The following is a 25,599-nucleotide window of genomic DNA, read 5'->3' as shown; positions in this document are numbered from 1 at the left end:
CAAGTTTTTTTTTTTTTTTTATTTCCTGTGCACCTTTTTATCCATTCTCAAAGAATGGAGACTGCATTGTAGTGTTTTGATTATGTTTTGAGTGAGTGCTGGGAAATATTGCTATTCGCTATTCTGTGACTTCCGGGTCCAAATGTTTTATCAGATGACACGAGAAAACAACAAGCAGTGCTAATATACACTCATAATGTGATATAATACTACCAAAAAATTATAATCTTATCCTTTAACTCCATACCAAAATCTCAGATAGCCAGACAATGAAAATATAAATATAAATAAATCTAAAAATTATTTGTGTTTGGGATGCTGTGCCAGTAATTTACTCTTAATTGTTCAGTTATTTACTGTAGTCAAGTTTACAGTATTTTAGTGTAAAGATACAATGGACTAAATTAAAACTCATTTCATTTTAGAAACTGACTTCCTATAGGTAAAAAGCAACCTATAGAATCTACTCAATATAATGGGGTAAACTGATGTAACAATTTGCACTCAGTTTGTTTGGGTAGATTCTATCCTATGTGTCTGAGTAAAGAAAACCTAAATTTACGAATCTACTCAATAAAATGAGGTAAATTGAAGTAACAATTTGCACTTAGTTTGTCTATATATTTGAGTAAAGAATACCTGAATTTAACAGCTATGACAAACTAAAAAAAAGTAGATAAAGTCTACACAGCAAAAAGCCCAGTGTTAAATGAACTCTCGCAGGAGTTTGAGTGTTAAAATGAACACTGAAGCAGTGTCAAAGTTAATGAGGTAATTAAGTGATTCATTGAGTGATGATTGAAAATGATTGACGACACCAAAATGTTTACGTCACCATTATAGTGGTCAGTGTTAGCATTAGTTGGGCTCTTGACCTGTAGCTTTTTAATATTAGCTTTTGTTCAACTGTTTAGTTAAACTAGCCAAACAAGCCAAAGAGCAAAAGTCATGCAGTGGTGATAATTCTGTTTTAAAATAAACTTAATTTGAGCCATTGAAATCATTTAGAGTTCTATATCCTTTATTTATTACAACTGCCTTGTGGTTTCATAGCAGCAGAAAAAAAATGATAAAGCCTGAATTTTTGTTTAGATTTTGAATGGACTTTTTACAAGCTCCTCCGATCAAAAAAAAACTTTCAAAAGTTGTTCTTTTAGGCACACACAGACATCATGAATCAGCATATGAATCTCAAAAATGGTGACAAACAGCATATTCAGAAACAGATCAACTCTAAACATCACGGAAATCATCAGCTCATAATTTATTCATGCCACAATGCATGATGGGAAATATGGATGAGTTTTGATTGGCTACAACATAAGTTTTTGTTGGTCACCATTGTTGTGATTCTCATGCTGATTGTGGATGTCTGTCTGTCTAAATCTAAAAACTGTTTATATTTTTTTTCAGTCAAATTTCAGAAACACCTGCCTGATTAAACCAACATAAACAAAATACAACTCACTTACTCTGATGGCTACTTCATGACTTTGTCAAAACATAATCAAAACCACAAAATTTCATTTCTTCTGGTTTGTCTGACTGTTATAACTCAATTACAACACCCAAACAAAATCTAACATTAAGAAGTTACTGGTAAAGAGCACAACTAATGCTAACACTCACCACTATAATGGCGACTTACAAAATTAGATTTTCTCCTTTTGGTGATTCTGCTTATTAACATCAGGCGTCTTTAATAATGGTCAATCATCACTCAATGAATCACTTAATTACCTCATTAACTCTAACACTGCTTCAGTGTTCATTTTAACACTCTTGAGTATGGACTCAAACTCCCGGGAGAGTTCATTTAACACTGGGCTTTTTGCTGTGTAGACTTAACCTACTTTTTTTTAGTTTGTCTTAGCTGATAAATTCAGGTATTCTTTACTCAGACACATAGGATAGAATCTACCCAAACAAACTGAGTGCAAATTGTTACATCAGTTTACCCCATTATATTGAGTAGATTCTATAGGTTGCTTTTTACAGTGTATGGATGATGTCAGCATGCTCACTAACCATGCAACAGTGATTGGCTGATCCCATACATATAGCTGATCCCTATATTTTCAAAATATATTTTAAATGTAATATGAATATATTTTCAAAAATATACAAAAATACATCAGTAAAAAATATATTTATGTAAATATATTTTAAAACATATTTTAGCAAATTTTTAGGCTAAGGATTTTAATGATGTTTTTATGTTTTGTGAATACGGGCCCTGATTTCCAGCCATTATACATTATTACACTTATTACTAACCAGTTTGACTTTATTTCTGTCATACATCTACAGAAGCTCTTATTGAGAATTAATAGAGGTTCAGATGTTTGTGTTTTATTGAAAAGTTTTGGTCTAAATTACCATTTTGGTGGTCACCATTGTTGAGATTCTTGTGCTGATTGTTGGTGTCTGTGAGTGTCTAAGAAATGCCGTACAGTATATCCCTGTAGGCTGCTTTCTGTACAATGACAAATATTATTTCAGAATTCATTTTTTTTTTTACAGTATATTACTGTTTTTATAGAATATGGTATGTTACTGTCAGAATTTGGCTGTTTTTTCAGGGTAGAGGTGAAGACAAATCCTTCCTGTATGAGATTGTGGCAAATAAACTGAACGGCATTGATGTGGACAAATGGGACTATTTTGCACGGTAAGAAAAGTCTGATTAGTAAAAGTAAAGTGTTCATTTCATTTATGTTTCAGCTTTATTGTGTGTATTGTAATGACATATGTATACTCTATTTGTCTGTTACTGTATAGAGACTGTCATCACCTGGGCATTCAAAACAGCTTTGACCATCTACGTCTGATGAAGTTTGCTCGAGTCTGTAAAGTGAAAGACAAAATGAATGATAACTGCTGGAGATATCACATCTGCTTCAGAGACAAGGTGCCTGGTTTGATTATTCACTAAAACACATGTAACCAAGATTGGATTTTGTGATCTAATTACATTTCAGAATATTTGGAATCCTAATTAAATATTTGAGATTTGGCCTTGCTATTTATATATACTTTGTAATATTAGATTTAATTTGGATGTTGTAATTGAGTTATAACAACCAGACAAACCAAATGAAAGGTGATGCTATTAAAACTTTTAACCATGGATGGATGGATGCATGGATTAGACACACAGACATCAAAACTCAGCATGAGAATCACAACAATGGAGACAATCAAAACTCATCCATGACTCCCATCATGCTTTGCGGCATGAATAAATTATGAGCTGAGTTGCCTTTGTAATTTATTTTATTCTATTTTTACTGTTTTTGTGTGACGTTTTAGTCCCTTTTTCCGTGATGTTTAGAGTTGATCTGTTTCTGAATATGCTGATTCCTGATGTCTGTGTGTGTCTGGAAGTATAACTTTTGGAAGTTTTTTGGTCGATGGAGCTTGTAAGAAATCTGTTCAAAATTTATAGAAAACACAGGCTTTTAAACCATAAGGCAGTTCAATACAGAAAATGTAACTCACAGACTAGACTCTAAATGCTTTCAGTGGTTCAAATTGTTTATTTTAAAGCAGAATTATCACCACTGAGTGATTTTTGTTCTGTTTTGTCTGGCTATTTCATCTCATTTCCAGCAGCTAAAGAAAAACAAAAACTAAGAAGCTAAGGGTCAAGAGCCCAACTAATGCTAACACTGACCACTATAATGGTGATGTAAAAATGTTGACTTCTCCTTTTGGTGCTTCTGCTTATTAACATCAGGCGTCTTTAATAATGGTCAATCATCACTCAATGAATCACTTAATTACCTCATTAACTTTAACACTGCTTCAGTGTTCATTTTAACATTCTTGAGTATGGACTCAAATACACTCCCGGGAGAGTTCATTTGCCACTGGGCTTTTTGCTGTGTAGACTTTACTTACTTTTTTTTTTTGTCATGGCTGTTAAATTTAGGTATTATTTACTCAAATATATAGGATAGAATCTACCCAAACAAACTGACTGCAAATTGTTATCTAATTTTGAGTAGATTCTATAGGTTGTTTTTTACAGTGCATTTTTACAGTAATATATTGGCAACACTGTTGCCAGCTAGTGTAGGTCAAACATCTAAACTAAAATCTTGCCCTGTAAATTAATAGTAAAATAATAATAATTAGTAGTTCACTCTTAACTATGCAGTTACTTACTGTTGTCTAGTTTACAATATTTTACTGTAAAGATACAATCGACTAAATTAAAACTCATGTTAACTTATTTGACTTTAAAAACCAACTTCCTATAGCCAACTGTCTATTTAGGGTAATAAACATATATTTTACACATTACATTTGAGTTTGTTTAGAAAAACAATATAGAAAAATAAAAAATAAAAACAATATGAAACATATAATAAGTATTTATTGGGCTTCATCTGGACTGAAGCAGAGGCTCAACTCTTTAGCACAATGGTAACAGACAAAAAAGAAACTCTTAAAATCCCAACAGAACATTCAACACTAGCAGATCTCTCATATTTACCTACTTGTATTTAGTTTGTCATAACTGTTAAATTTAGGTATTCTTTACTAAAATATATAGGATATAGGACAAACTGACTGCAAATTGTTACCTCAGTGTAACAGCAGATGTTCATCCTTAATGCTTTCATCTTATTAATTTATCTTTTCGAAAGTCCCACTTCTGCTCAGTTGATTAAAAACTAGAACTCAGACACAACACTACTGATTACATTGAATATATATATATACACTGTAAAAAACAAAAAACTAAACGCATGTGCTTGTATTGATTGCTGTATTAAACACATTTAAAAATCAGCATATGAATCTCAAAAATTTTGATAATCAACAAAACACTTCCCACTGCAATGCAAGCATAAAACATAATGTTATATCAAACATTTGATTCAGCAATGTGCAAGTACTAGCAATGAAACACTGTTGTAATTGCATAAAATCTAACTACTTGTAAGCTTTAAAAGGATCAAAAGTTAAACTACATAAAACACCAACCTCCACGAAGGTGGTATAATTTTTTGACCAGTAAAACATCAACATTTGAACCACTGTTAATTCTTAATAAGATCTTCTGCAGATGTCTGACAGAGGTCAGACTGGTTAGTACTAAGTGAAGCTGGTGATGCTGTTTGTGAAGTTATTTATTCCTATTCTGCTGAGATCTTGCGAGATTAAATGTTTTCTTTTATTTAGTTAGGGTTAGGCTGTAGGCTGTCATCTAAGGCTGTGACTAAAGTCAGTTATAGTTCTAGTGTTTTGTTTTTTGTTTTTTTCTTCTTTGATTCTGCTTGTTACCAGCAGGCGTTCATCACTACAATTGCTCAATCAGCACTTAATTAATGACTTAATTATCTCATTAACTTTAACTATGCGTCAGTGTTATTTTAACACTGTTTGGAGTGGGACCAAATACATTCTGAGCATATATTGAGGAAACATGGTCCAGAATCAGGGATGTTACGTACAACACAGCTGTTGACTTCATTCTTGGCTTCACCACATCCAAACACAAGGATAGGTTTGATGATCAGAATGTTGAAGCGATCACTTTCAGTCAGTACCAGCCAGCTGCCTTTGATGAATCCATACTTACCGAAATACCGCAGTGGCCAATGGCCTCAGATCTGGATGACATTCCATCCCAGGAAGAAGTTGCATGTGCCATCAAGAAAATGTCTTCTGGTAAAGCCCTGGGCCCGGACGGTGAGGTGACCAGGCAAGGTGTCCGCAATCTTTATATTATCTTTATTGATCTCACAAAAGCCTTTGATTTGGTCTCTCTTAATACAATGCGCAAGCATTAATCTCTCTGCTCGCACGCAAATTTCCTTTGCTTTCGCACAAAACCAGACACGTGCTCTTAGATTCACGCTGCTCTCGCCCAGAGAGATTGCGCGCACTTAAAACATGTCTCGCCTCTCTCTCAAAGTGTGCGTGCTCAAACTGTGTTCTGTGCACTTACAAATCTCTCCATGCTTATTCACTACACTGTAAAAAAAATGTTAACGTAAAAAAATAGTGAAATGCATGGCAGCACAGGGTGCCAAACGTTTACCATTAATGGAAATAATGGTTAAAGACCGTTTTTTTAAAAAACTGTCAGTGACTGGCAGAAGCAGCTTCCAAAGAAAACTGTAAAATTAAGGTCAAATATCCTAAATTTTCTTAAATATTTTTTTCTTTTTTAAAATTGTTATTTTACAGGTATTGTCTGGATTATCATCATAAAGCATTCTCTGTGAAACTAAGCTTTTTTGCAGTTAACTACTAGCTAGTAATAACACTAAACTAACAAAAACTCACTATCACTGCATCAACAACTACAGCCTTTAAATAAAATGACACGCAGCATAACATCAACACTTTTTTTGTGTTCTCCTGGGCTAAAGCACACACTCTACTTTTCAGCACAATGGTAACCCACCATTGTGTAAAAATTGGTGTAAAAAAGTGTAAAAATATTTTTTTTTTTACAGTGTAGAAAAAAATTATTTTTGTACCTGGATTAAACGTTTTTCAATAGTTATCATTATGCACTTCGAATGATGATTAGAAATTGTTTGCTTTGATGATGTTTACATATAAATAACCTCTGTCCAACTGGTTGGTCAAACCCCTCTGAGCAATTTATCTAAAAGCACACTGTAAAAAAAATATATATATATATTTTTTTTTACGGAAAATAGCTGTTTTTTTTTTTTTTTCAGGTTGTTTTCTTTTATTTTGAATTGCAGTCAAAACTCTGTAAAACTATCTCTAAATTAAAAACTTGGCTGTTATTTTAAGTATTATGACATTACTGACAAATTACAGTAATTCACATTTATTATACAGAAAAAACGCTGTATTTTTATACAGTATGTTTTCTGTTTTCGTAAATTACAAACAAATAATGTAAAATTACAAAAAAAAATCTGTAATTAATACAATAACAAATCCGTTAGATGATGAAACAGTCAAATGACTGGCAGTAAAGTAAAATCTCTTTTTTAAATAAGCTGACAAACACTGTTATTTTACAGCTATTTCCTGAATTTAATGATCAAGCACCTTGACTGTAAAACAAAAGACAAAAAAACGGTCAAATGACTGGCAGCACAGGGTGCCAAACAAAAACCTGAAAATTAAAGTCAAATGTCTTTATATAAATAAGTTAACAACACTGTTAATTTACAGGCATTTCCTAAATTATTACAAACACCTTCACTGTAAAATGAACTCATTAACTAATGAATTAATTACTTAAACATCACATGACTGACAGCAACAGAACATGAAACACTAACAGATCTCTCTAGATCTCAGCATCCAGTCTGACTTTATTTCTTTCATACAAAACTTCTTATTGAGAATTAACAGATGTTTATATGTTAATGTTTTAACATCAAGAATTAGCACATGAATCTCAACAATTGTGACAATCAACAAAAAGCTTGTTTTTTGATGATCAGGGCTAATATGAATATTTTGTCAATTGTCACCATTGTTGAGATTCACATCCAGATTCTTGATGTCTGTGACTCAACATATTCCTACCTAAAAGAATTTCTCAAAAAGATACACAAAACTTTCAAAGTCGCAACTGTGTAACTACAACAAGAAACTAAAGAACATGCTCTAATATTTGATTTCTGCTGAAGTCAGTGAATCAAACCTTTATATGATGACAAGATCACGCACAGCACATAACCAACTTTGTCTGATCAGACGGTTTCTTGCTGTTTTTAATCTAACAAATGTGCTTTAGAAAAGCACAGCTACAGCATTCAGTGGGCGAAAAGAAAGGGCTTTAAAAGGATTAAGAAAATCAAGAGCCCAACTAAAGCAAATGCTTATCTCTACAACGGTGACTTCAAACTTTATTAATTTCAATTAAACATCAACATCTAAACCGCAGTTAATTCTCAATAAGAAGTTTTGTATGAAACAAACAAAGTCAGACTGGTTCGTATTAGGTGAAGATGCTGTGATCTAGACAGATCTGTTAGTGTTTCATGTTCTTGTGGGATTTAAAGGGTTTCTGTTGTCCGATTTTATTGGGTTACCATTGTGCTGAAGAGTAGAGCATGTGCTTTAGTCCAGGAGAACACAATGAAACATTGATGTAATGTTGTATGCCATTTTATTTAAAGGCTGTAGTTAAGGATGTGCTAAACGAGGCTTTTGAAGCGGTGAGGCTTTTACAACAAACTACGCTGATGTACTATGCCATCTGGTGGTCAGTAAAAATTCTTACACAAATTGTGTTTTTTAGATGTTTTCTTCATTGGGGTGTTATTGTAAGGTTTATTTGTGAATTTTATAAGCATATGTCATTAGCAAGGTGGCGTGTGTGTGCAGCGATAGAGTTTCCAAAATGTTTTGTATTTTGCACAATACAATTACAAAGGCTTTATGTTTTATTTTTTACTTGCATCAAAGTATGTGTTTAATACGCCAATAGATTAAACTAACGTAATTTTTCATTGCACTATTTTTGTGTCTTCTTTACAATAGAACACAAACATGCACATTGTTAAAAAATGCACAAATACAAGTGCAATTATTTGTTAATTATATATATATATATTGTATATATATACATAATTAATATACCTTTTGTCAAAGGTGTTTAAATTTTCATTCAGACAAAAGACATTCAATCACACGTCATTGTTTTTTAATAGTAGTACTTTAATTAACAAGGATACACCACGTAAAATAAATAAATAAATAAATGAATTAAAAAAAAAAAAAAAAAAAAAAAAAAAAAAAAAACTACATACAAATGCACGATGACCGATAAAGTTATAACACTGCACTAAATGAATAACGGGTATGGGACAGCGCAATCGATGTGCTTTGCATTTGAGCCTGGCGTAACGTGTCAGTGAGGTAACGAAGCTTCGTTTTCAAAGATCACGTGACAGCCTCATTTCGAGCAATGCTTCGGAACACTGTTTCGGAACACTAGTGTGTCGAAAACTTGAAACGTGTGTCGACACTAGGTGTCGATCTACCCATCCCTAGCTGTATTGATGCAGTGATAGTTTGTTTTTGTTAGTTTAGTGTTATTACTAGCTAGTAGTTAACTGCAGAAAAACCTAGTTTCACAGAAAATGCTTCATGGTGATAATCCAGACAATACCTGTAAAATAACAATTTTAAAAAAGAAAAAAAATATTTAAGAAAATTTAGGATATTTGACCAATTTTACAGTTTTTCTTTAGAAGCTGTTTCTGCCAGTCACTGACAGTTTTTAAAAAAACGGTCTTTAACCGTTATTTCCATTAATGGTAAACGTTTGGCACCCTGTGCTGCCATGCATTTCACTGTTTTTTTTTTTACGTTATTTTTTTTTACAGTGCAACATATCATAGCCTGTGGCTCTAAAGACTTCATATAAAAGATCACTGTTATGTCATATGTCAAATTTTGAAAATAATTGCAATAAATTCTCAGTTGGTATGCTGGCAATAATAAGTAACAATTCCTATCAAATCAACATCAAATGCAAAAATAGATGTAAATGATGAAAGATATCATCATAACACAATCAATGCTTTGACAGAATCACTCTTTGGACATTTATTGGGATTTTGTTTTTAATCCAGTGTTTGTTTTCAGTTCTGATTTTAGCTTTTTTCATGAAAACCCACTAAACTCTTCTCTAAAACAGTGAATATGCAGTTATATGAGAGTAAAAGGTAATTGCATTGTCTGCAAATGCATTAAACCTATACACACAGAAAAAAAATGGTGCTTCAGCGGTTCTTCAGCGGTTCTTTGGTGTGATTGTGGTGCTATATAGCACCGTTAGTGTATAAAGAACCAGTCAAGCCCCTGTCTGGTTCTTCAGCGGTTCTTCAGCGGTTCTTTGGGGTCGTTAAGGTGCTATATAGCATCACTGCCATACAAAGAACCTGTTAAGCCTCTGAATAAGGATCTCTAACTCTCTCTTAAACTCTTCAGTTGGGGAAAGGATTAAAAATAACATTAACATACAGTGTATTTCCTGAAGATCTTTTTGCCCCTAAGGCCCCCATAAGGAAATATTTCCCACATAAGACCTTTTGACCTTAGAAAAGCATAAAAGTGATTCAAGACATTTTGCCATTGTAGTAAATATATTTACTACTATTGTAGTAATACACTCTAAAAAATGTTGGGTTGTTTTTTTAACCCAACTGCTGGGTTAAGCCTGTTGGGTCATTTAGTTGGGTTGTTGTTGTGTTGGGTTGTTTTTGTGTAACCCAACATTGGGTTACTGATTTTATCCAATCAAGTGACAGTTAAGAGAGTAAGCCACTCCCCCTACTCGACGAGCCAAGCGCTACACTGTAAAAAGCAACCTATAGAATCTACTCAATATAATGGGGTAAACTGATGTAACAATTTGCACTCAGTTTGTTTGGGTAGATTCTATCCTATATGTCTGAGTAAAGAATACCTGAATTTATCAGCTAAGACAAACTAAAAAAAAAAGTAGGTTAAGTCTACACAGCAAAAAGCCCAGTGTTAAATAAACTCTCCCGGGAGTTTGAGTCCATACTCAAGAGTGTTAAAATGAACACTGAAGCAGTGTTAGAGTTAATGAGGTAATTAAGTGATTCATTGAGTGATGATTGACCATTATTAAAAACGCCTGATGTTAATAAGCAGAATCACCAAAAGGAGAAAATCTCATTTTGTAAGTCGCCATTATAGTGGTGAGTGTTAGCATTAGCTTAGCTCTTTACCAGTAACTTCTTAATATTAGATGTTGTTTGGGTGTTGTAATTGAGTTACAACAGTCAGACAAACCAGAAGAAATTAGATTTTGTGGTTTTGATTATGCTTTGACAAAGTCATGAAGTAACGATCAGAATAAGTGAGTTGTATTTTGTTTATGTTGGTTTAATCAGACAGGTGTTTGAGATCCCACTGACAACCTTAATTTTAAAAACATTACTTAAAAGAAGAGGTTCTTGGCAGAGGCGCAAGATGGCGGACAGGGAGTAACAGCGGTTTTCACAAGCTACCACTCCAATCAGCCAATTACTTAAATTTTTCATTCATGTAGAACGCAACCCCACGGCTTTGGCTATGCGATCATAGTATTATGTCTTTGGAATCTTTTTGGCCACAATCTTTTTTGAAGCTAGCGACGATCTTGAGTTAAGTCCAGCCATGGCGAAGGCGTTTCAACATATGATGGAGATGATTTTGAAAACAATAGATGCCAAACTCGACCCTCCTTCTCTTTGATTATTGTTTATTTTCTTTATTAAATATTTCAGGTTTGTTTTCAACCAGCAACGTAGTATTTTTTTTTGTCAATAGTTTAGGTAAATAAAACAACCCAAAGTGTTGGGTCAAAGATTTAACCCAACAAGTTGGGTTAAAATAACCCAACGCTGGGTTTGTCCATATTTGACCCAGCGTTGGGTTACCAAAATAACCCAATTTGGGTTATTTTAACCCAGCGTTTTTTTAGAGTGTACAAGCCCCTATGATTGTTTCTATTAAGCACCATTTTTGTTGAAGTAATAAAATGCTATACACAGCAAAATCCCCAGTGTTAATTTAACACTCTGAGTGTGGACACATATAAACACTGAAGCAGTGTTGAAGGTAATGATATAATTAGGTGATTAACAAAGTGATGATTGATCATTATTGAAGACACCTGATGTTAATAAGCAGAATCACCAAAGGAGAAAAACAAAATTTTTAAGCAACCATTATAGTGGTCAGTGTTTGCATTAGTTGGGCTCTTGACCCTTAAATCATCAATATGAGGTTCTGTTTGGCTGCAATTACTGAGTTATAGCAGCCAGACAAGCAAAGAGCAAAAGTCAACAAGATGGCATTGACTGTGCTTGATCATATAGTGACTTGAGTATTTGACATAGAATTTCCTTACAGATTACCAAAAAAAAAAAAAAAACTGTGAACAAAAGATCAATCAGTTTTGCCATAATCAGACAGATGATGAAAAAAAGTTGATCTTAATTTAGACACACAGACATGAAGAATCAGTGTGAGAATCACAACAACGGTGACCATCAAAAAGCATGTTGTAGCCAATCAGAACTCATCCATGACTCCCATCATGCATTGCGGCATGAATAAATTATGAGAGTTCAGAGTTGATCTGTTTATCTGAATATGCCGTTTGTCACCATTGTTGAGATTCATGGGCTGGTTCTTGATGTCTATGTGTGCCTAGGTGAAATACATTTTTTGAACAGGTTGTAATAAAAATCTTTTCATCTTCTGTGGATTGTCAAGGCTATTACAATAAGCAAAAAAAAAAAAAAAAAAAAAAAAAGCGTAACTTACAGATTAGACTTTAGGTGATTTACATCAAACAATGAATATGTTGAAACATAATCACCTGATGACATGAACAAAATCTAGTATTAAAGATTTAAGGGTCAAGAGCCCAACTAATGCAAACATTGACCACTATAATGGTTGCTTAAAAATTTTGGTTTTCTCCTTTGGTGATTCTGCTTATTAACATCAGGTGTCTTCAATAATGATCAATCATCACTTTGTTAATCACCTAATTATCTCATTAACTGTGTATGGTACATCTGATGGTTCTACATAGAACCATTTGACAAAGGTGCCATATAGCACCTTTTAAAATAGGTGCTATATAGCACTAAAAGTGGTTCCCCCTATGATTACGGGCCAAAGAACCACTTTTAATGCTATATAGCACCATTTGTTTTTAGAGTGCAGAATATAATGTAGTGATGTTATGACAAATATGAAAAATTCATTAGTGTTATATTTGGTCTCCACATCTTAATATTTAGGAAATAGGGCACTTGACCCTGATCTAAAAAGTTCAGACTTAAATCAAACAAACAAACTTGCAGCCGCTGAGCACGCTATAAATGTTAATCAAACAACAAAAAAATAGCTCACTGTTCTTGACTGAATCACATTAACCTTAATAAGAACCATCTTTAATATACACTACCGTTCAAAAGTTTGGGGTCAGTACATTTTTATTGTTTCTTTTTTTTTTTTCTTTTTTTTTACTTTACTTTAAGAAATTAATACTTTTATTCACCAAGGATGTATTAAGTTAATAATTAAAAGTTTATTAAAAGTTAATAATAAATAATTTACCTTGTTATAAAATATTTATATTTTGAATAAACACTGTACTTTTTAAACTTGTTATTCATGAAAGAATCCTGAAAAAAAAAAAAAAAAAAAAAAATTACAGGTTCCAGAAAATATTTGGCAGCACAACTGTTGATATTATCCAACATTGATCATTCTACACTGTAAAAAATTGCACTGTAAAATAACAGTAATTTACTGGCAGCTGTGGTTGCCAGCATTATACTGTTATTTTAAAGCTCTCTACCGTTAATTTACAGCTCTTCATTTTTACAGTATGTTACCGTTATTATACCATGTGGTAACTCATTTTATTTTGGAAACCGATTGCTTTAAACCATTTGAGTTTTAAAAAAACTATTGTTTATATGGTGTTAGTACAGTGAACTTATTTAATTTGAGTCCATTAAACAATATTTCTTAATATAAACCCACAAACACTTAAAGTGTAATAAAGAAGCAATTGACTTTTACTCAAATCTCTATAGATTGTCATCAACTAACAAAAGCACAAATTTGCGTAATAAAGTGCTTAAAGAGATTGTCACTATATCAGCAATTCCACAATTACTGTCTTTAAATAAAGCAGCAAAACATCAGTATTTGTGGCTCATCATTGCCTGAAGCCCAAGCTCTACTCTGCAGCACAATGGAGACCCACAAAACTAAATTAAACTGACAGATCTCTCTTGTACAAAAACACATCAGTTAGACACAATCAAATATTTACTCTCCTTACCAGTTAATGACTTTGCATAATTGTTTTTCTATGAACATTCACTAATATTTTAGTGAAAATAACTTGATTTGCTCGGTAAATCTGACTGTTATGTTTTACAGTATATTACTGTTTTTTCTTGAATTAACAGTAATCAACTGGCAGCTCGGTTGCCAGCATGTTACTGTTTTTCTACAGTGTGTTGCCGTAAATTAATTACATTACTGTTAAATTACTACTGTTAAATTACATTTCATGCTGTTTTTTTTTTCCATCATACATCTTTAACCCTTTAAAACCTACCAATGCAAGTGCCTTATGTTCTATTAATTCACTTCTCATTTTTATATATGCTCATGTTAGATACATTTTAATTTATATTTGAAGATCTAGCTGACCTTCAGCACTGTCTCTGTTTTTTTCAGGTGTGTTTAACTAGGGTTTAAGATAAACACTGCAGGGCTGTGACCCAGAATAAACTAGATTAATAAATAGATTAACAATAGATTAAGAACAGTAGGTGGCGGTGCGCGCTCTTGACAGAAGAAGCTACACAATCTGCGTCATTGCCAACAACTGGGCGTAGACACACTTCATACAAGAAGGCAAAAATATGGATGAGTTGTATCACGAATCATTTGATTCAAATGGGACTCTAAAGCGCGTGTCGCGAATCATTTGATTCAAACGGGACTTTAACGCGCGTATCGCAAATCATTTGATTCAAAACGGGACTTTAAAGCCTGTACTGCGAATCATTTGTTTTAGATCGGGACTTAGAAGCAGGTTCGCAGGATGTTTTTATCCCCACCAGGGATAAAAATAATTCAGCAGAGGCAGGGATGCATAGACCGGCAAATCGCACCCTGCTTATACATAAAGCGGCAGCGCTCTGGGTCCGCTGCAGGCTGTAAACCAGGGTTCCTCAAATCTTACCCTGGAGGTCCAATGCGCTGCAGAGTTTAGCTCCAACCCTGATCAAACTCCCCTACCTGTGATTTTCTAATGATCCTGAACAGAGGTGTATAGTCCAGGGGTCAGAAAGTAGAAGTCCTGCCATATATTTGTTCCACCCATGAACTGATGAAATGATTTCACCAGAGGTGGAACCAAGTCCTTCAGTTCAAGTCACAAGCAAGTCTCAAGTCAAATCCCAAGTCCTCGAAGAGTTAAAGGTAATGAGACATTTAAGTGACTAATTAAATGATGATTGTGCATTAGTGATGAACACCTGCTGTTATTGAGAATTACAGAGGATCAGATGTTGATGTTTTATTGGTTAAGATGATGCTACCATCATGGAGATCAGTGTTTGCTTTAGTTGGGCTCCTGACCCTTTTTTATAATTCAAAGTTTTTCGCTTTTAAACAATTGCAATGTTGTTTCATGGCAAGTGTTTACACATTGCTGAATCAAAAGCTTGTGATAACAAATTAGGTAGCATGTTTTTTGCATGTAATAGTTACTTTTTGGTTTTTAGACCAACATAAAATTTTCACAGAACTGAAGAAAAGTGATATTTAACAAATGGCACTATAATGCAGAAATATTGGGGAGAAAACTTACAGCAGCTCAAGCTTTGAGACATGAACACTTATCATATGATCCTCAACAGTGGTGACAATAATTCTTCGTACTGCAGTGCATGATGGCCATTTTTACAATGGTGTTACCCAGCATGCATTGCAGCATTACAGATTTTGTTCATTGTCACCATTGTTGAGATTCATATGCTGGTTCTTGATGTCTGCGTGTGTCTAAATATAACAAGAGCTAAAATACCTTGTGCCTTACATACAACAGAATTTGTATAAAATTTTAACTACTTGAATACTGAGCTTCACAGGACTGATTGTTCAAAATCTACACAACCTTACATTATGATCAGTCATATGATTCAAAAGCAAAATATGATGACTAATCTACTGCCAAAAGCTTGTGATTCAGAAATGTGCAAACACTTGCTGTGAAACAATAATGCAATTGCTTAGAAGCAAATTACTTTGCATTATCAAAAAAGGTCAGGAGCCCAACTAAAGCAAACACTGATCTCCATGATGGTAGCATCATTTAACCAATAAAACATCAACATCTAATCCTCTGTAATTCTCAATAATAGCAGGTGTTCATCACTAATGCACAGTCATCATTTAATTAGTCACTTAATTATCTCATTACCTTTAACTCTTTGAGGACTTGGTATTTGACTTGAGACTTGCTTGTGACTTGAACTGAAGGACTTGGTTCCACCTCCGGTGAAATCATTTCATCAGTTCATGGGTGGAACAAATATATGGCAGGACTTCTACTTTCTGACCCCTGGACTATACACCTCTGATCCTGAAGACACTGATTAGCATGTTCAGGTGTGTTTGATTGGGGTTAGAGCTAAACTCTGCAGGAAAGTGGATCTCGTGGTCCAGATTTGGGGATCCCTGCTGTAAACTAATCCCCCATCCCCTCCCCCCGGCGGTAATGGTACGGACCAACCACGAGCGCAAAACACAAAAAAATGGAAAATCAGAATAAGGAGTCATGTTTTATGTTTGTTCAAAAATCTTATTCGGATGCCACAACCTAAACTTGTAGACTAGAAAATTAAACAGAGAGTCAATTATTCGTTTGTGAGGTATTTGAAAAAAAACGGGAAAATGAAAGTTTGAAGCCAATTTTTATCTGGTTAATTTTGATGGTGCAAATTGAACAAAGAACTGCAAACCGTTATGGCTAACTTGCGTATTTTGACATATTTAAGAGTAAAACAGTTTTTACATTTTCACATTTTAAAATGTGAAAAATTATAGGGCAGGACTTGACTTTATTCATCATTATAGTAAATGTATAAATTCAAGGGTGGGGGTAAAGGAGGTATCTTGGTGAATGGGACCTTAAGAGCAGAAAATGCACCTCTTATCTCTGAATGTACAGGGGTTGGACAGTGAAACTGAAACACCTGGGTTTAGACCACAATTACACTGTTAAAAATTGCTGTAAAAAATGGCCAAATTTTGACAGTAACATGCTGTTTTCCATTAAAACAGTGCATTCTGGGTATTATTTGTCATTTTCGAAAAAGTGGCCTGCTGCTATGTATCGTGAATTAACAGCGTTCAAAATCGACACTCAGAGACTGTTTAAAATCAAACTCTACACCCTCATTCACTATTCCCTACATGAGTTTACTAATATAGTCCACCTTACAGAGATAATGAAAACTAATGAGTGACTTCAGACACTGATGAACAGCTGCTGTTAATGAGCAGAATCACTGATTGAAAGAGAAACAAGACAAACACAAGAACTATAGAACTGACTTCAGCCACAGCCTTAGATGAAATCAACTGAACATTTAAACAACTCAACACACAGCTTTACCAACTTCATGCATTTCTAACCAGACTGATTTTATTTCTGTCAGATGTCTATAGAAGATCTTATTGAGAATGAACAGATGTTTAGATGATGATGTTTTATTGTTTTGTTTGACGATACCATTGTGGAGATCAGTGTTTGCTTTAATTGGGCTCCTGACTCTTGACATTAAAACATACATATATTTGCTGTAACTGGGTTTTGATGCATTAGTTACAGCAATGCTGGTCAGTTGATGTCAGCTATGTCTAGTTGGGCATAAATGTCAACTACTGAGCTGGTTCTGAGTCTTGTAAGACTCATTAAGAGTTTATTTTTGGGTGTGTGTTTATTTGTTGTTGCTTTTTTTTTCCACAAAGTATGTTACAGCAGGAGATCTTTTGATAATGTGGGAACCAGAAAAGAAGGATTTAATAGTTAAAATTTAAAACTACTATAGCATTTATACTCAAATAGAGACATGAACAATCAGCATATGAATCTCAACAATGGTGACAATCGAAAGCTTCATGCTGCAATGCATGCTGGGTATCAGCACACTACAAAACCTCACCCATGACTTGTTCTCACCATTGTTGAGATTCATACGATGATTCTTGATGTGTGTATCTAAAATATACAGAACTTTTTTTTTTTTTTAATGAGTGGTCTTTTTTATACCTGTATCCCCAGTTGTTTTTATTTTTTTATTTCACATCACATCAATGTTCAATAAAAGAAAACACACTGGATAAAACCTGTGTTATTACCAAACCATAAACAATTCCAGATTTCTTTGCAGTCTTTTATATATATATATATATATATATATACATTTTTTTGTCATAACAAGCATGTTATAAACATACACAATTACAACAACTAAACTAAAATTAACCTTAAAATGTCAAGGTTCAACAGCCCAACTAAAGTAAACACTGATCTCCACCGTGGTAGCGAAAGAAGAAAAAAAAACCTAAACCTCTGCAACTCTCTTCTGTAGACGTCTGACAGAAATAAAGTCAGTGTGGTAATAATTGAAGCTGCTAATGCTGTTTTAGGAGTTTAATCAGATCTTGAGAGATTTAATGTCTTCTTTTATTTCAGTTGATGTCATCTAAGGCTGTGGCTGAAGTCAGTTGTTCTTGTATTATTCTTTCATTCAGCAATTTTGTTTGTTAACAGCTGGTGTTCATCACTAATGCTCAATCAGAACGTGATCAATCATATAATTATCTCATTAACTTCAGCACTAATTCAGTGTTACTCAAACACTCTGTAGTGTTGACACATTATAAGTGTTCATTTAAAACTGAGGATTTTGCTGTGGGTTTTAAAGGGTTAAAGATGTATGATGGGAAAAAAAACAGCATGAAATGTAATTTAACAGTAATAAACTGTAATTAATTTACGGCAACACACTGTAGAAAAACAGTAACATGCTGGTAACCGAGCTGCCAGTTGATTACTGTTAATTCAAGAAAAAAACAGTAATATACTGTAAAACATAACAGTCAGATTTACCGAGCAAATCAAGTTATTTTCACTAAAATATTAGTGAATGTTCATAGAAAAACAATTATGGAAAGTCATTAACTGGTAAGGACAGTAAATATTTGATTGTGTCTAACTGATGTGTTTTTGTACAAGAGAAATCTGTCAGTTTAATTTAGTTTTGTGGGTCTCCATTGTGCTGGAGAGTAGAGCTTGTGCTTCAGGCAATGATGAGCCACAAACACTGATGTTTTGCTGCTTTATTTAAAGACAATAATTGTGGAATTGCTGATATAGTGACAATCTCTTTAAGCACTTTATAACACAAATTTGTGCTTTTGTTAATGACAGTCTATAAAGATTTGAGTAAAAGACGATTGCTTCTTTATTACACTTTAAGTGTTTGTGGGTTTATATTAAGAAATATTGTTCTTAGTGGACTCAAATTAAATAAGTTCACTGTACTAACACCATATAAACAATAGTTTTTTTAAAACTCAAATGGTTTGAAGCAATCGGTTTCCAAAATAAAATGAGTTACCACATGGTATAATAACGGTAACATACTGTAAAAATGAAGAGCTGTAAATTAACGGTAGAGAGCTTTAAAATAACAGTATAATGCTGGCAACCACAGCTGCCAGTAAATTACTGTTATTTTACAGTGTAATTTTTTACAGTGTAGTATGGTGTTTGGCCTCCTTTTGCAGCCAATACAGCATTATTTCATCTTGGGAATGACAAATACAAGTCCTGCACGGTAGCCAGAAGGATTTTGAGCCATTCCTTTCGCAGAACAGTGGCCAGGTCACTATGTGATGTTGGTGTATGAAAACATTTCCTGACTCGCTCCTCCAAAACACCCCAAAGTGGCTCAATAATATTCAGATCTGGTGACTGTGCAGGCCATGGGAGATGTTTAACTTTACTTTCATGTTCATCAAATCATTCTTGTCACCAGTCTTGCTGTGTGTATTGGTGCATTATCATCCTAATACACGGCACCACCTTCAGGGTACAATGTTTGAGCTATTGGGTGCACAAAGTCAACCTTCACACTCTGCTCTTATTGGTGGAATGTGCGATCAGTAAAGACTGGCCACCAGGCTGCATAAATATACACTGTAAAAAAACAACCTATAGAATCTACTCAGTAAAATGAGGTAAACTGAGGTAACTTTTTACACTCAGTTTGTTTGGGTAGATTCTGTCCTATATGTCTGAGTAAAGAATACCTGAATTTATCAGCTAAGACAAACTAAAAACAAGTAGGTAAAGTCTACACAGCAAAAAGCCCAGTGTTAAATGAACTCTCCCGGGAGTTTATTTGAGTGTTAACATGAACACTGAAGCAGTGTCAAAGTTAATGAGGTAATTAAGTGATTCATTGAGTGATGATTGAAAATTATTGAAGACACCTGAAGACATGTTTACGTCACCATTATAGTGGTCAGTGTTAGCATTAGTTGGGCTCTTGACCTGTAGTTTTTTTTTACCATTAGCGTTTGTTAAACTGTTTAGTTAAACTAGCTAGACAAGCCAAAGAGCAAAAGTCATGCGATGGTGATAGTTCTGTTTTTAATTTGAGCCATTGAAATAATTTAGAGTTCTATATTCTTTATTTATTACAAATGCCTTGTGGTTTCACAGCAGCAAAAAAATAATAAAGCATGAATTTTTTTTTTACATTCTGAATGGACTTCTTACAAGCTCCTCCGATCAAAAAAACTTTTATAAGTTGTTCTTTTAGGCACACACAGACATCATGAATCAGCATATAAATCTCAAAAATGGTGACAAACGGCATATTCAGAAACAGATCAACTCTAAACATCACGGAAATCATCCGCTGGTCACCATTGTTGTGATTCTCATGCTGATTGTTGATGTCTGTGTGTCTAAATCTAAAAATTGTTTATATTTTTTCTGGTCAAATAAATTTCAGAAACACCTGTCTGATTAAACCAACATAAACAAAATACAACTTACTTATTCTGATCGCTACTTAATGACTTTGTCAAAGCATATTCAAAACCACAAAATCTCATTTCTTCTGGTTTGTTTGTCTGTTATAACTCAATTACAACACCCAAACAAAATCTAATATTAAGAAGTTACTGGTAAAGAGCTAAACTAATGCTAACACTCACCACTATAATGGTGACTTACAAAATTAGATTTTCTCCTTTTGGTGATTTTGCTTATTAACATCAGGCGTCTTTAATAATGGTCAATCATCACTCAATGAATCACTTAATTACCTCATTAACTCTAACACTGCTTCAGTGTTCATTTTAATACTCTTGAGTATGGACTCAAACTCCCGGGAGAGTTAACATTTAACACTCGGTTTTTTGCTGTGTAGACTTTACCTACTTTTTTTTAGTTTGTCTTAGCTGATAAATTCAGGTATTCTTTACTCAGACATATAGGATAGAATCTACCCAAACAAACTGAGTGTAAAAAGTTACCTCAGTTTACCTCATTTTGTTGAGTAGATTCTATAGGTTGTTTTTTACAGTGTACGGACCAACCGCGAGCGCAAAACACAAAAAAATGGAAAATCAGAATAAGGAGTCATGTTTTATGTTTGTTCAAAAATCTTATTCGGATGCCACAACCTAAACTTGTAGACTAGAAAATTAAACAGAGAGACGATTATTCGTTTGTGAGGTATTTGAAAAAAAACGGAAAATGAAAGTTTGAAGCCAATTTTTATCTGGTTAATTTTGATGGTGCAAATTGAACAAAGAACTGCAAACCGTTACACGGACCGTTACAGGACTTTTTTGTTTGCTAAGTTTGCTAAGCAGAGCAGAACATTTATTACGAAATGGCGTGATAACAAAAATATAAAATGCAAGATCCAATAGAGGTTTGATTTTCTTAAATTTCAATTGCTATTGCGTTTTTCTAGTTGTAAAGGTTAAAAACAGGGGTGCCCAAAGTTGATCTTGGTCCTTGGTTTAGCTCCAACTTGCCTCAACACACCTGCCAGGGAGTTTCTAGTGTTTCTTTTTTCATTCAGTGATTCTACTTGTTATCGTCAGGTGTCTTTAATAATCAACCAGTCATTAAAAGAAAAAGAAAAAAACAAACAAACAAACAAAAAAAAAAAAAAACAGGAAATTCAAATTTCTCTTAAATGATACATCACTAATACATATGATCAGCTATAGGGAAACCAAAGAACAAAACCAAAAACAAATAGCATTGAATAAATGACTGAATTGTTACTAAGAGACAAACATGGGCAAACAATAAGCACAATATTGCCAGTTTGATGCTTCATTCATTCATTCATTCACAGGAGGCTGATAATATTAATGAGATGTTTCGCACTCGATACACTCTCCATCGCCAGGCCTACCAGCACAAGATTGGCAACATCATCGAAATCCAGTGAGTTTCTTCATCATTAAAAGGATACGGTTAGAAAACAAATTGATACCAAACAACAGTGAAGATGACATGGTTATGTATCTTCATTGTTATTGCTCAGTGCAGGATATTTTATAGGTGTTTGATGAAGTGATTAAATTGCTATTAGGCATGATTACTGAACAGCAGTCATTTATTAGGAAACAGTTAATGTGATCTTCATTGGTAGTCATCATGCTGCTGTTTTTTTTTTTTTTTTTTTTTTTTATTTAACCTGTTCAGCTTTGTTTAATCGGTAGTGGTTGGTCACGTCAACTCAATATTAGGCCTTATAAACAAAATGCATTCTTTATTCACACATGTGTGAAATATTGATTTGACTATTATTTTGTTGTATATTAGATTTTCAAAAGCCCTCATAGAAGCTGATCGTGACCTTCATAAAGACAAACCAGAGGATATGTTCACAATTTCTGCAGCCATAAAAAATGTTGCTGAATACACCAAGCTCACAGGTTAGGTGAAATGAAAAGATGGAACTAAAAGAAAAACCATACACATTCACAATCACATTTTAAATATTGTTTGTATCTAATTACTTATTTTGAAAAGGTATGTCGCTATTTTTGTGTTTAATGCAGTACATATTATCTGTTTAATCTGTTCTTGAATTTATTGTTTGCATATAGCCTGAGTAGACTTTATCCATAAAAAACAAACAAACAAAAAAAAAAAACAGTTGAATTACAATAATCATCTCTCTCCTCCATCAGATGGGATCTTCGAGCAGATCTTGTCCTCCAGTTCTCCTTACCTGAAGAACGCTCAAAACACATTAAATAGGATTTTTTTAAGTAGAGAACTGCCAAAGTTTGTGGGAGAAGCTCGGATAATGGAAGAAAACAAATACAAGGTCAGTTCTGGGGGTTCAAAAAACCCCTTTTGAGTTCAAAAAGTTCTATCGTGTGGCATACTATTCTTATACAGGCAACCAATGTACTGAGGGGACTATATACTGTAAAAACATGATCTCTAAGTACTTTTTCTTTCTCTTTCTTTCTTTCTTTCTTTCCTTTTCTTTTATTTTCTTTTCTTACTTTAACTTGGCAGATAACTCTTCGCCAAAGAAGCAGCAAAACAGTAAGTTCCAAAAAGTCATAGAAACAACAGAGCACTTTGATTTTAATCATTATTTATTATTTCATATTGTATAAGTATCCAGAAATGATCAAAGTGGTTGGGTTGTTACTTCTCTTCCAGTGCTTACAAAGATGTTTCAATATAAACATTAATCAATTAATAAAGAAAGAGATGTTTTAAAGTTAAGTTGAAATAGATTTCATTTATTTATTTATTTATTTATTTATTTATTTATTTATTTTTTTGCGATGGGTGTCAAGCTGTGATGAAGTTGATAAACAATACCAAGTAATGTTGAAGTTTACCTACTTTTTTTTTAGTTTGTCATAGCTGTTAAATTTAGTTATTCTTTACTTAAATATATAGGATAGAATCTACCCAAACAATCTGACTGCAAATTGTTATCAAATTTTATTGAGTAGATTCTATAGGTTGTTTTTTTACTGTGTATTAGTGATGCGCGGGTCGTCTCGTAACCCGCGGACCCCGCGGGTAACCCGCGGGTCGGGTTGGGGCGGGTAAAGAAATTGTCACTTTATTTGCGGGGCGGGTTGGGGCGGGTCATTAAAAACAAAATTAAATAAAAAATCCATGTATGTTGCGTGCAATTCCCTATAGCCTATATTAAATATTTGGGAACATCTATTTTCATATTTTATTAAGTTCTTTGATAAGGTCACGTGACAAGTCACGAAAGCGCCAAGCAGCTACCGCTGCCAGTCACAACAAGAACAAAGAAATAAAAGTCGCAGTCAATCGCCTTTTCTGTGCTTGCCAAGGTGTCAAAAATGATTCTCTGTATCCCAGCCACAAGCGCATCAAGCGAGCGCACATTCAGCTCTGCTGGCCGGGTGCTGGAGTCCAGGCGAAATAGATTAAACCCCGGTACAGTGGATGCCATTATTTTTTTGCACAGTGAACGTAAAAACGCTAAATGAACATTTCCATGTGATAAATGAAAAAAAAAAAAAAAAATGTCAGTGGTTATTTAGCGTAGGCTGTAAACTGTAGGCCTGCCCTATACAAATCTAAAATAAAAAAATTGTTTAGCCTAGATTACAAACGCTGCTTTGTAAATTTTTAAAATGTGTATCATTATCTTGTTATTAATATGACCTGATTTATCGTTCATATTCATAATCATATGTTGTTGCCAGTTTACAGGGCGATGTTTCCAAGCACTTTCAGGCTGAAATAAAGGCTGTTTTTATTTGAATTACAATGCCTAGTATGTCTATTTATGGTCGCGGGTGCGGGGCGGGGCGGGTTGGAAAAATAGATACAGTGGTGCGGGGCGGGCTGGGGCGGGCCAAATAATTTCATAAAAGCGGGACCCGCGGGTTGGAAAAATACCCGACCCGTGCATCACAACCGTGTATGGGCCAGCACTGTGGCTGAGATTTACTGCTACCTGTTCCTCACACTGCTTTGTGAACTTTTTCTGCATTAGAGTCAAAATGTGGATACATATCTGACTAACCCCTAACTTTTTCAAATCAGAAAATGCTGGAAAAGCTGAACAAAACATGGAAAGAGGCAGTGGAGAAGTACAACGGTACTAACCCTGCTGTTCCTCTGAATGCTGACCATTTCTCAATTTATGTAAGTTATATTGCAAATACTTCTCACCTGCCCCCATATTCTCACAAACTAACTCTTTCATCTCCTTTTTACATAGGTGGTTGATCTAGATCATGGGATGAAGGGCAAAAAAACATTTAGCAACATTTATTTCTACAGCAAAAGGGACAACAAAAATGCCTCATGTATTGAAGATTATCAGGTGCTTTCACACCAAGTTATTCATGTTTTGTACAGTTTTAATTATTCTAGTTTAATCAGTTTTTAAATTATATAAACAAATTAAAATAACAAAACAAACAGGATTAGTTCAGACAGAATTAGAAGGACTGACTGTTGTTATTCAATGGTGATCTGAGATTAAAATTTAATTTAGGGGCTCTACAGTGTTGTGCTAACCTCCACTAGTCAGTTCATGTTTTTGTTACATTTTTCCTATCAATAGAAAAGTAATTGTTTCTGGTTTCTCCTTCATTTGCAGGTGTCCAGTTTGCTGCCAGATAACTTCAGTGAAGAGCTTGTTAGGGTGTACTGTGACACCACTGATGGGAAAGTTGTGGAGGAGGCTGAGAAGTGCTTTAAGGAGTGGTGCAAATCAAACTTTGGGCTCACTTGCAATGTGTGTATGATTTGTTGTGTATGATATTCACAGTTAATGGTTGTGTTCTCAGTGCATGTTTCTAGCTGCAATTTAGCAGAATTAATATATTACACAATATTTTTATTTGTTTACAGATCATTTTCTATGAAGACAAGTTCTTCCAGGGCAATCACTACAAGTGTAGTTGTGACCATCCTAATTTGAATGTGTCCCAACTGAAGTGCTGTAG

The 25,599-nt window shown here is 34.0% G+C and overlaps 1 protein-coding gene across 1 annotated transcript in view; it reads left to right on the top strand.

Moving 5' to 3' along the window:
* LOC127160693 (deoxynucleoside triphosphate triphosphohydrolase SAMHD1-like) overlaps positions 1-25,594 on the top strand; it is a gene marked incomplete at its 3' end in the record, with an annotated part of 39,981 nt that extends 14,387 nt beyond the window's left edge. The window contains exons 7-16 of the mRNA XM_051103344.1: positions 2,583-2,671; positions 2,782-2,911; positions 21,978-22,069; positions 22,451-22,563; positions 22,822-22,961; positions 23,159-23,188; positions 24,689-24,790; positions 24,867-24,971; positions 25,251-25,388; positions 25,505-25,594. Coding sequence (XP_050959301.1) covers positions 2,583-2,671; positions 2,782-2,911; positions 21,978-22,069; positions 22,451-22,563; positions 22,822-22,961; positions 23,159-23,188; positions 24,689-24,790; positions 24,867-24,971; positions 25,251-25,388; positions 25,505-25,594 — 1,029 coding nt within the window. The remainder of the gene's footprint in view (positions 1-2,582; positions 2,672-2,781; positions 2,912-21,977; positions 22,070-22,450; positions 22,564-22,821; positions 22,962-23,158; positions 23,189-24,688; positions 24,791-24,866; positions 24,972-25,250; positions 25,389-25,504) is intronic.
* Between the last annotated feature and the right edge of the window lie 5 nt (positions 25,595-25,599).

The sequence above is a fragment of the Labeo rohita genome, unplaced genomic scaffold (genome assembly GCF_022985175.1).
Source record: "Labeo rohita strain BAU-BD-2019 unplaced genomic scaffold, IGBB_LRoh.1.0 scaffold_431, whole genome shotgun sequence".
Classification (NCBI taxonomy): Eukaryota; Metazoa; Chordata; class Actinopteri; order Cypriniformes; family Cyprinidae; genus Labeo; species Labeo rohita.
This window is presented reverse-complemented; position numbering and strand designations above follow the sequence as displayed.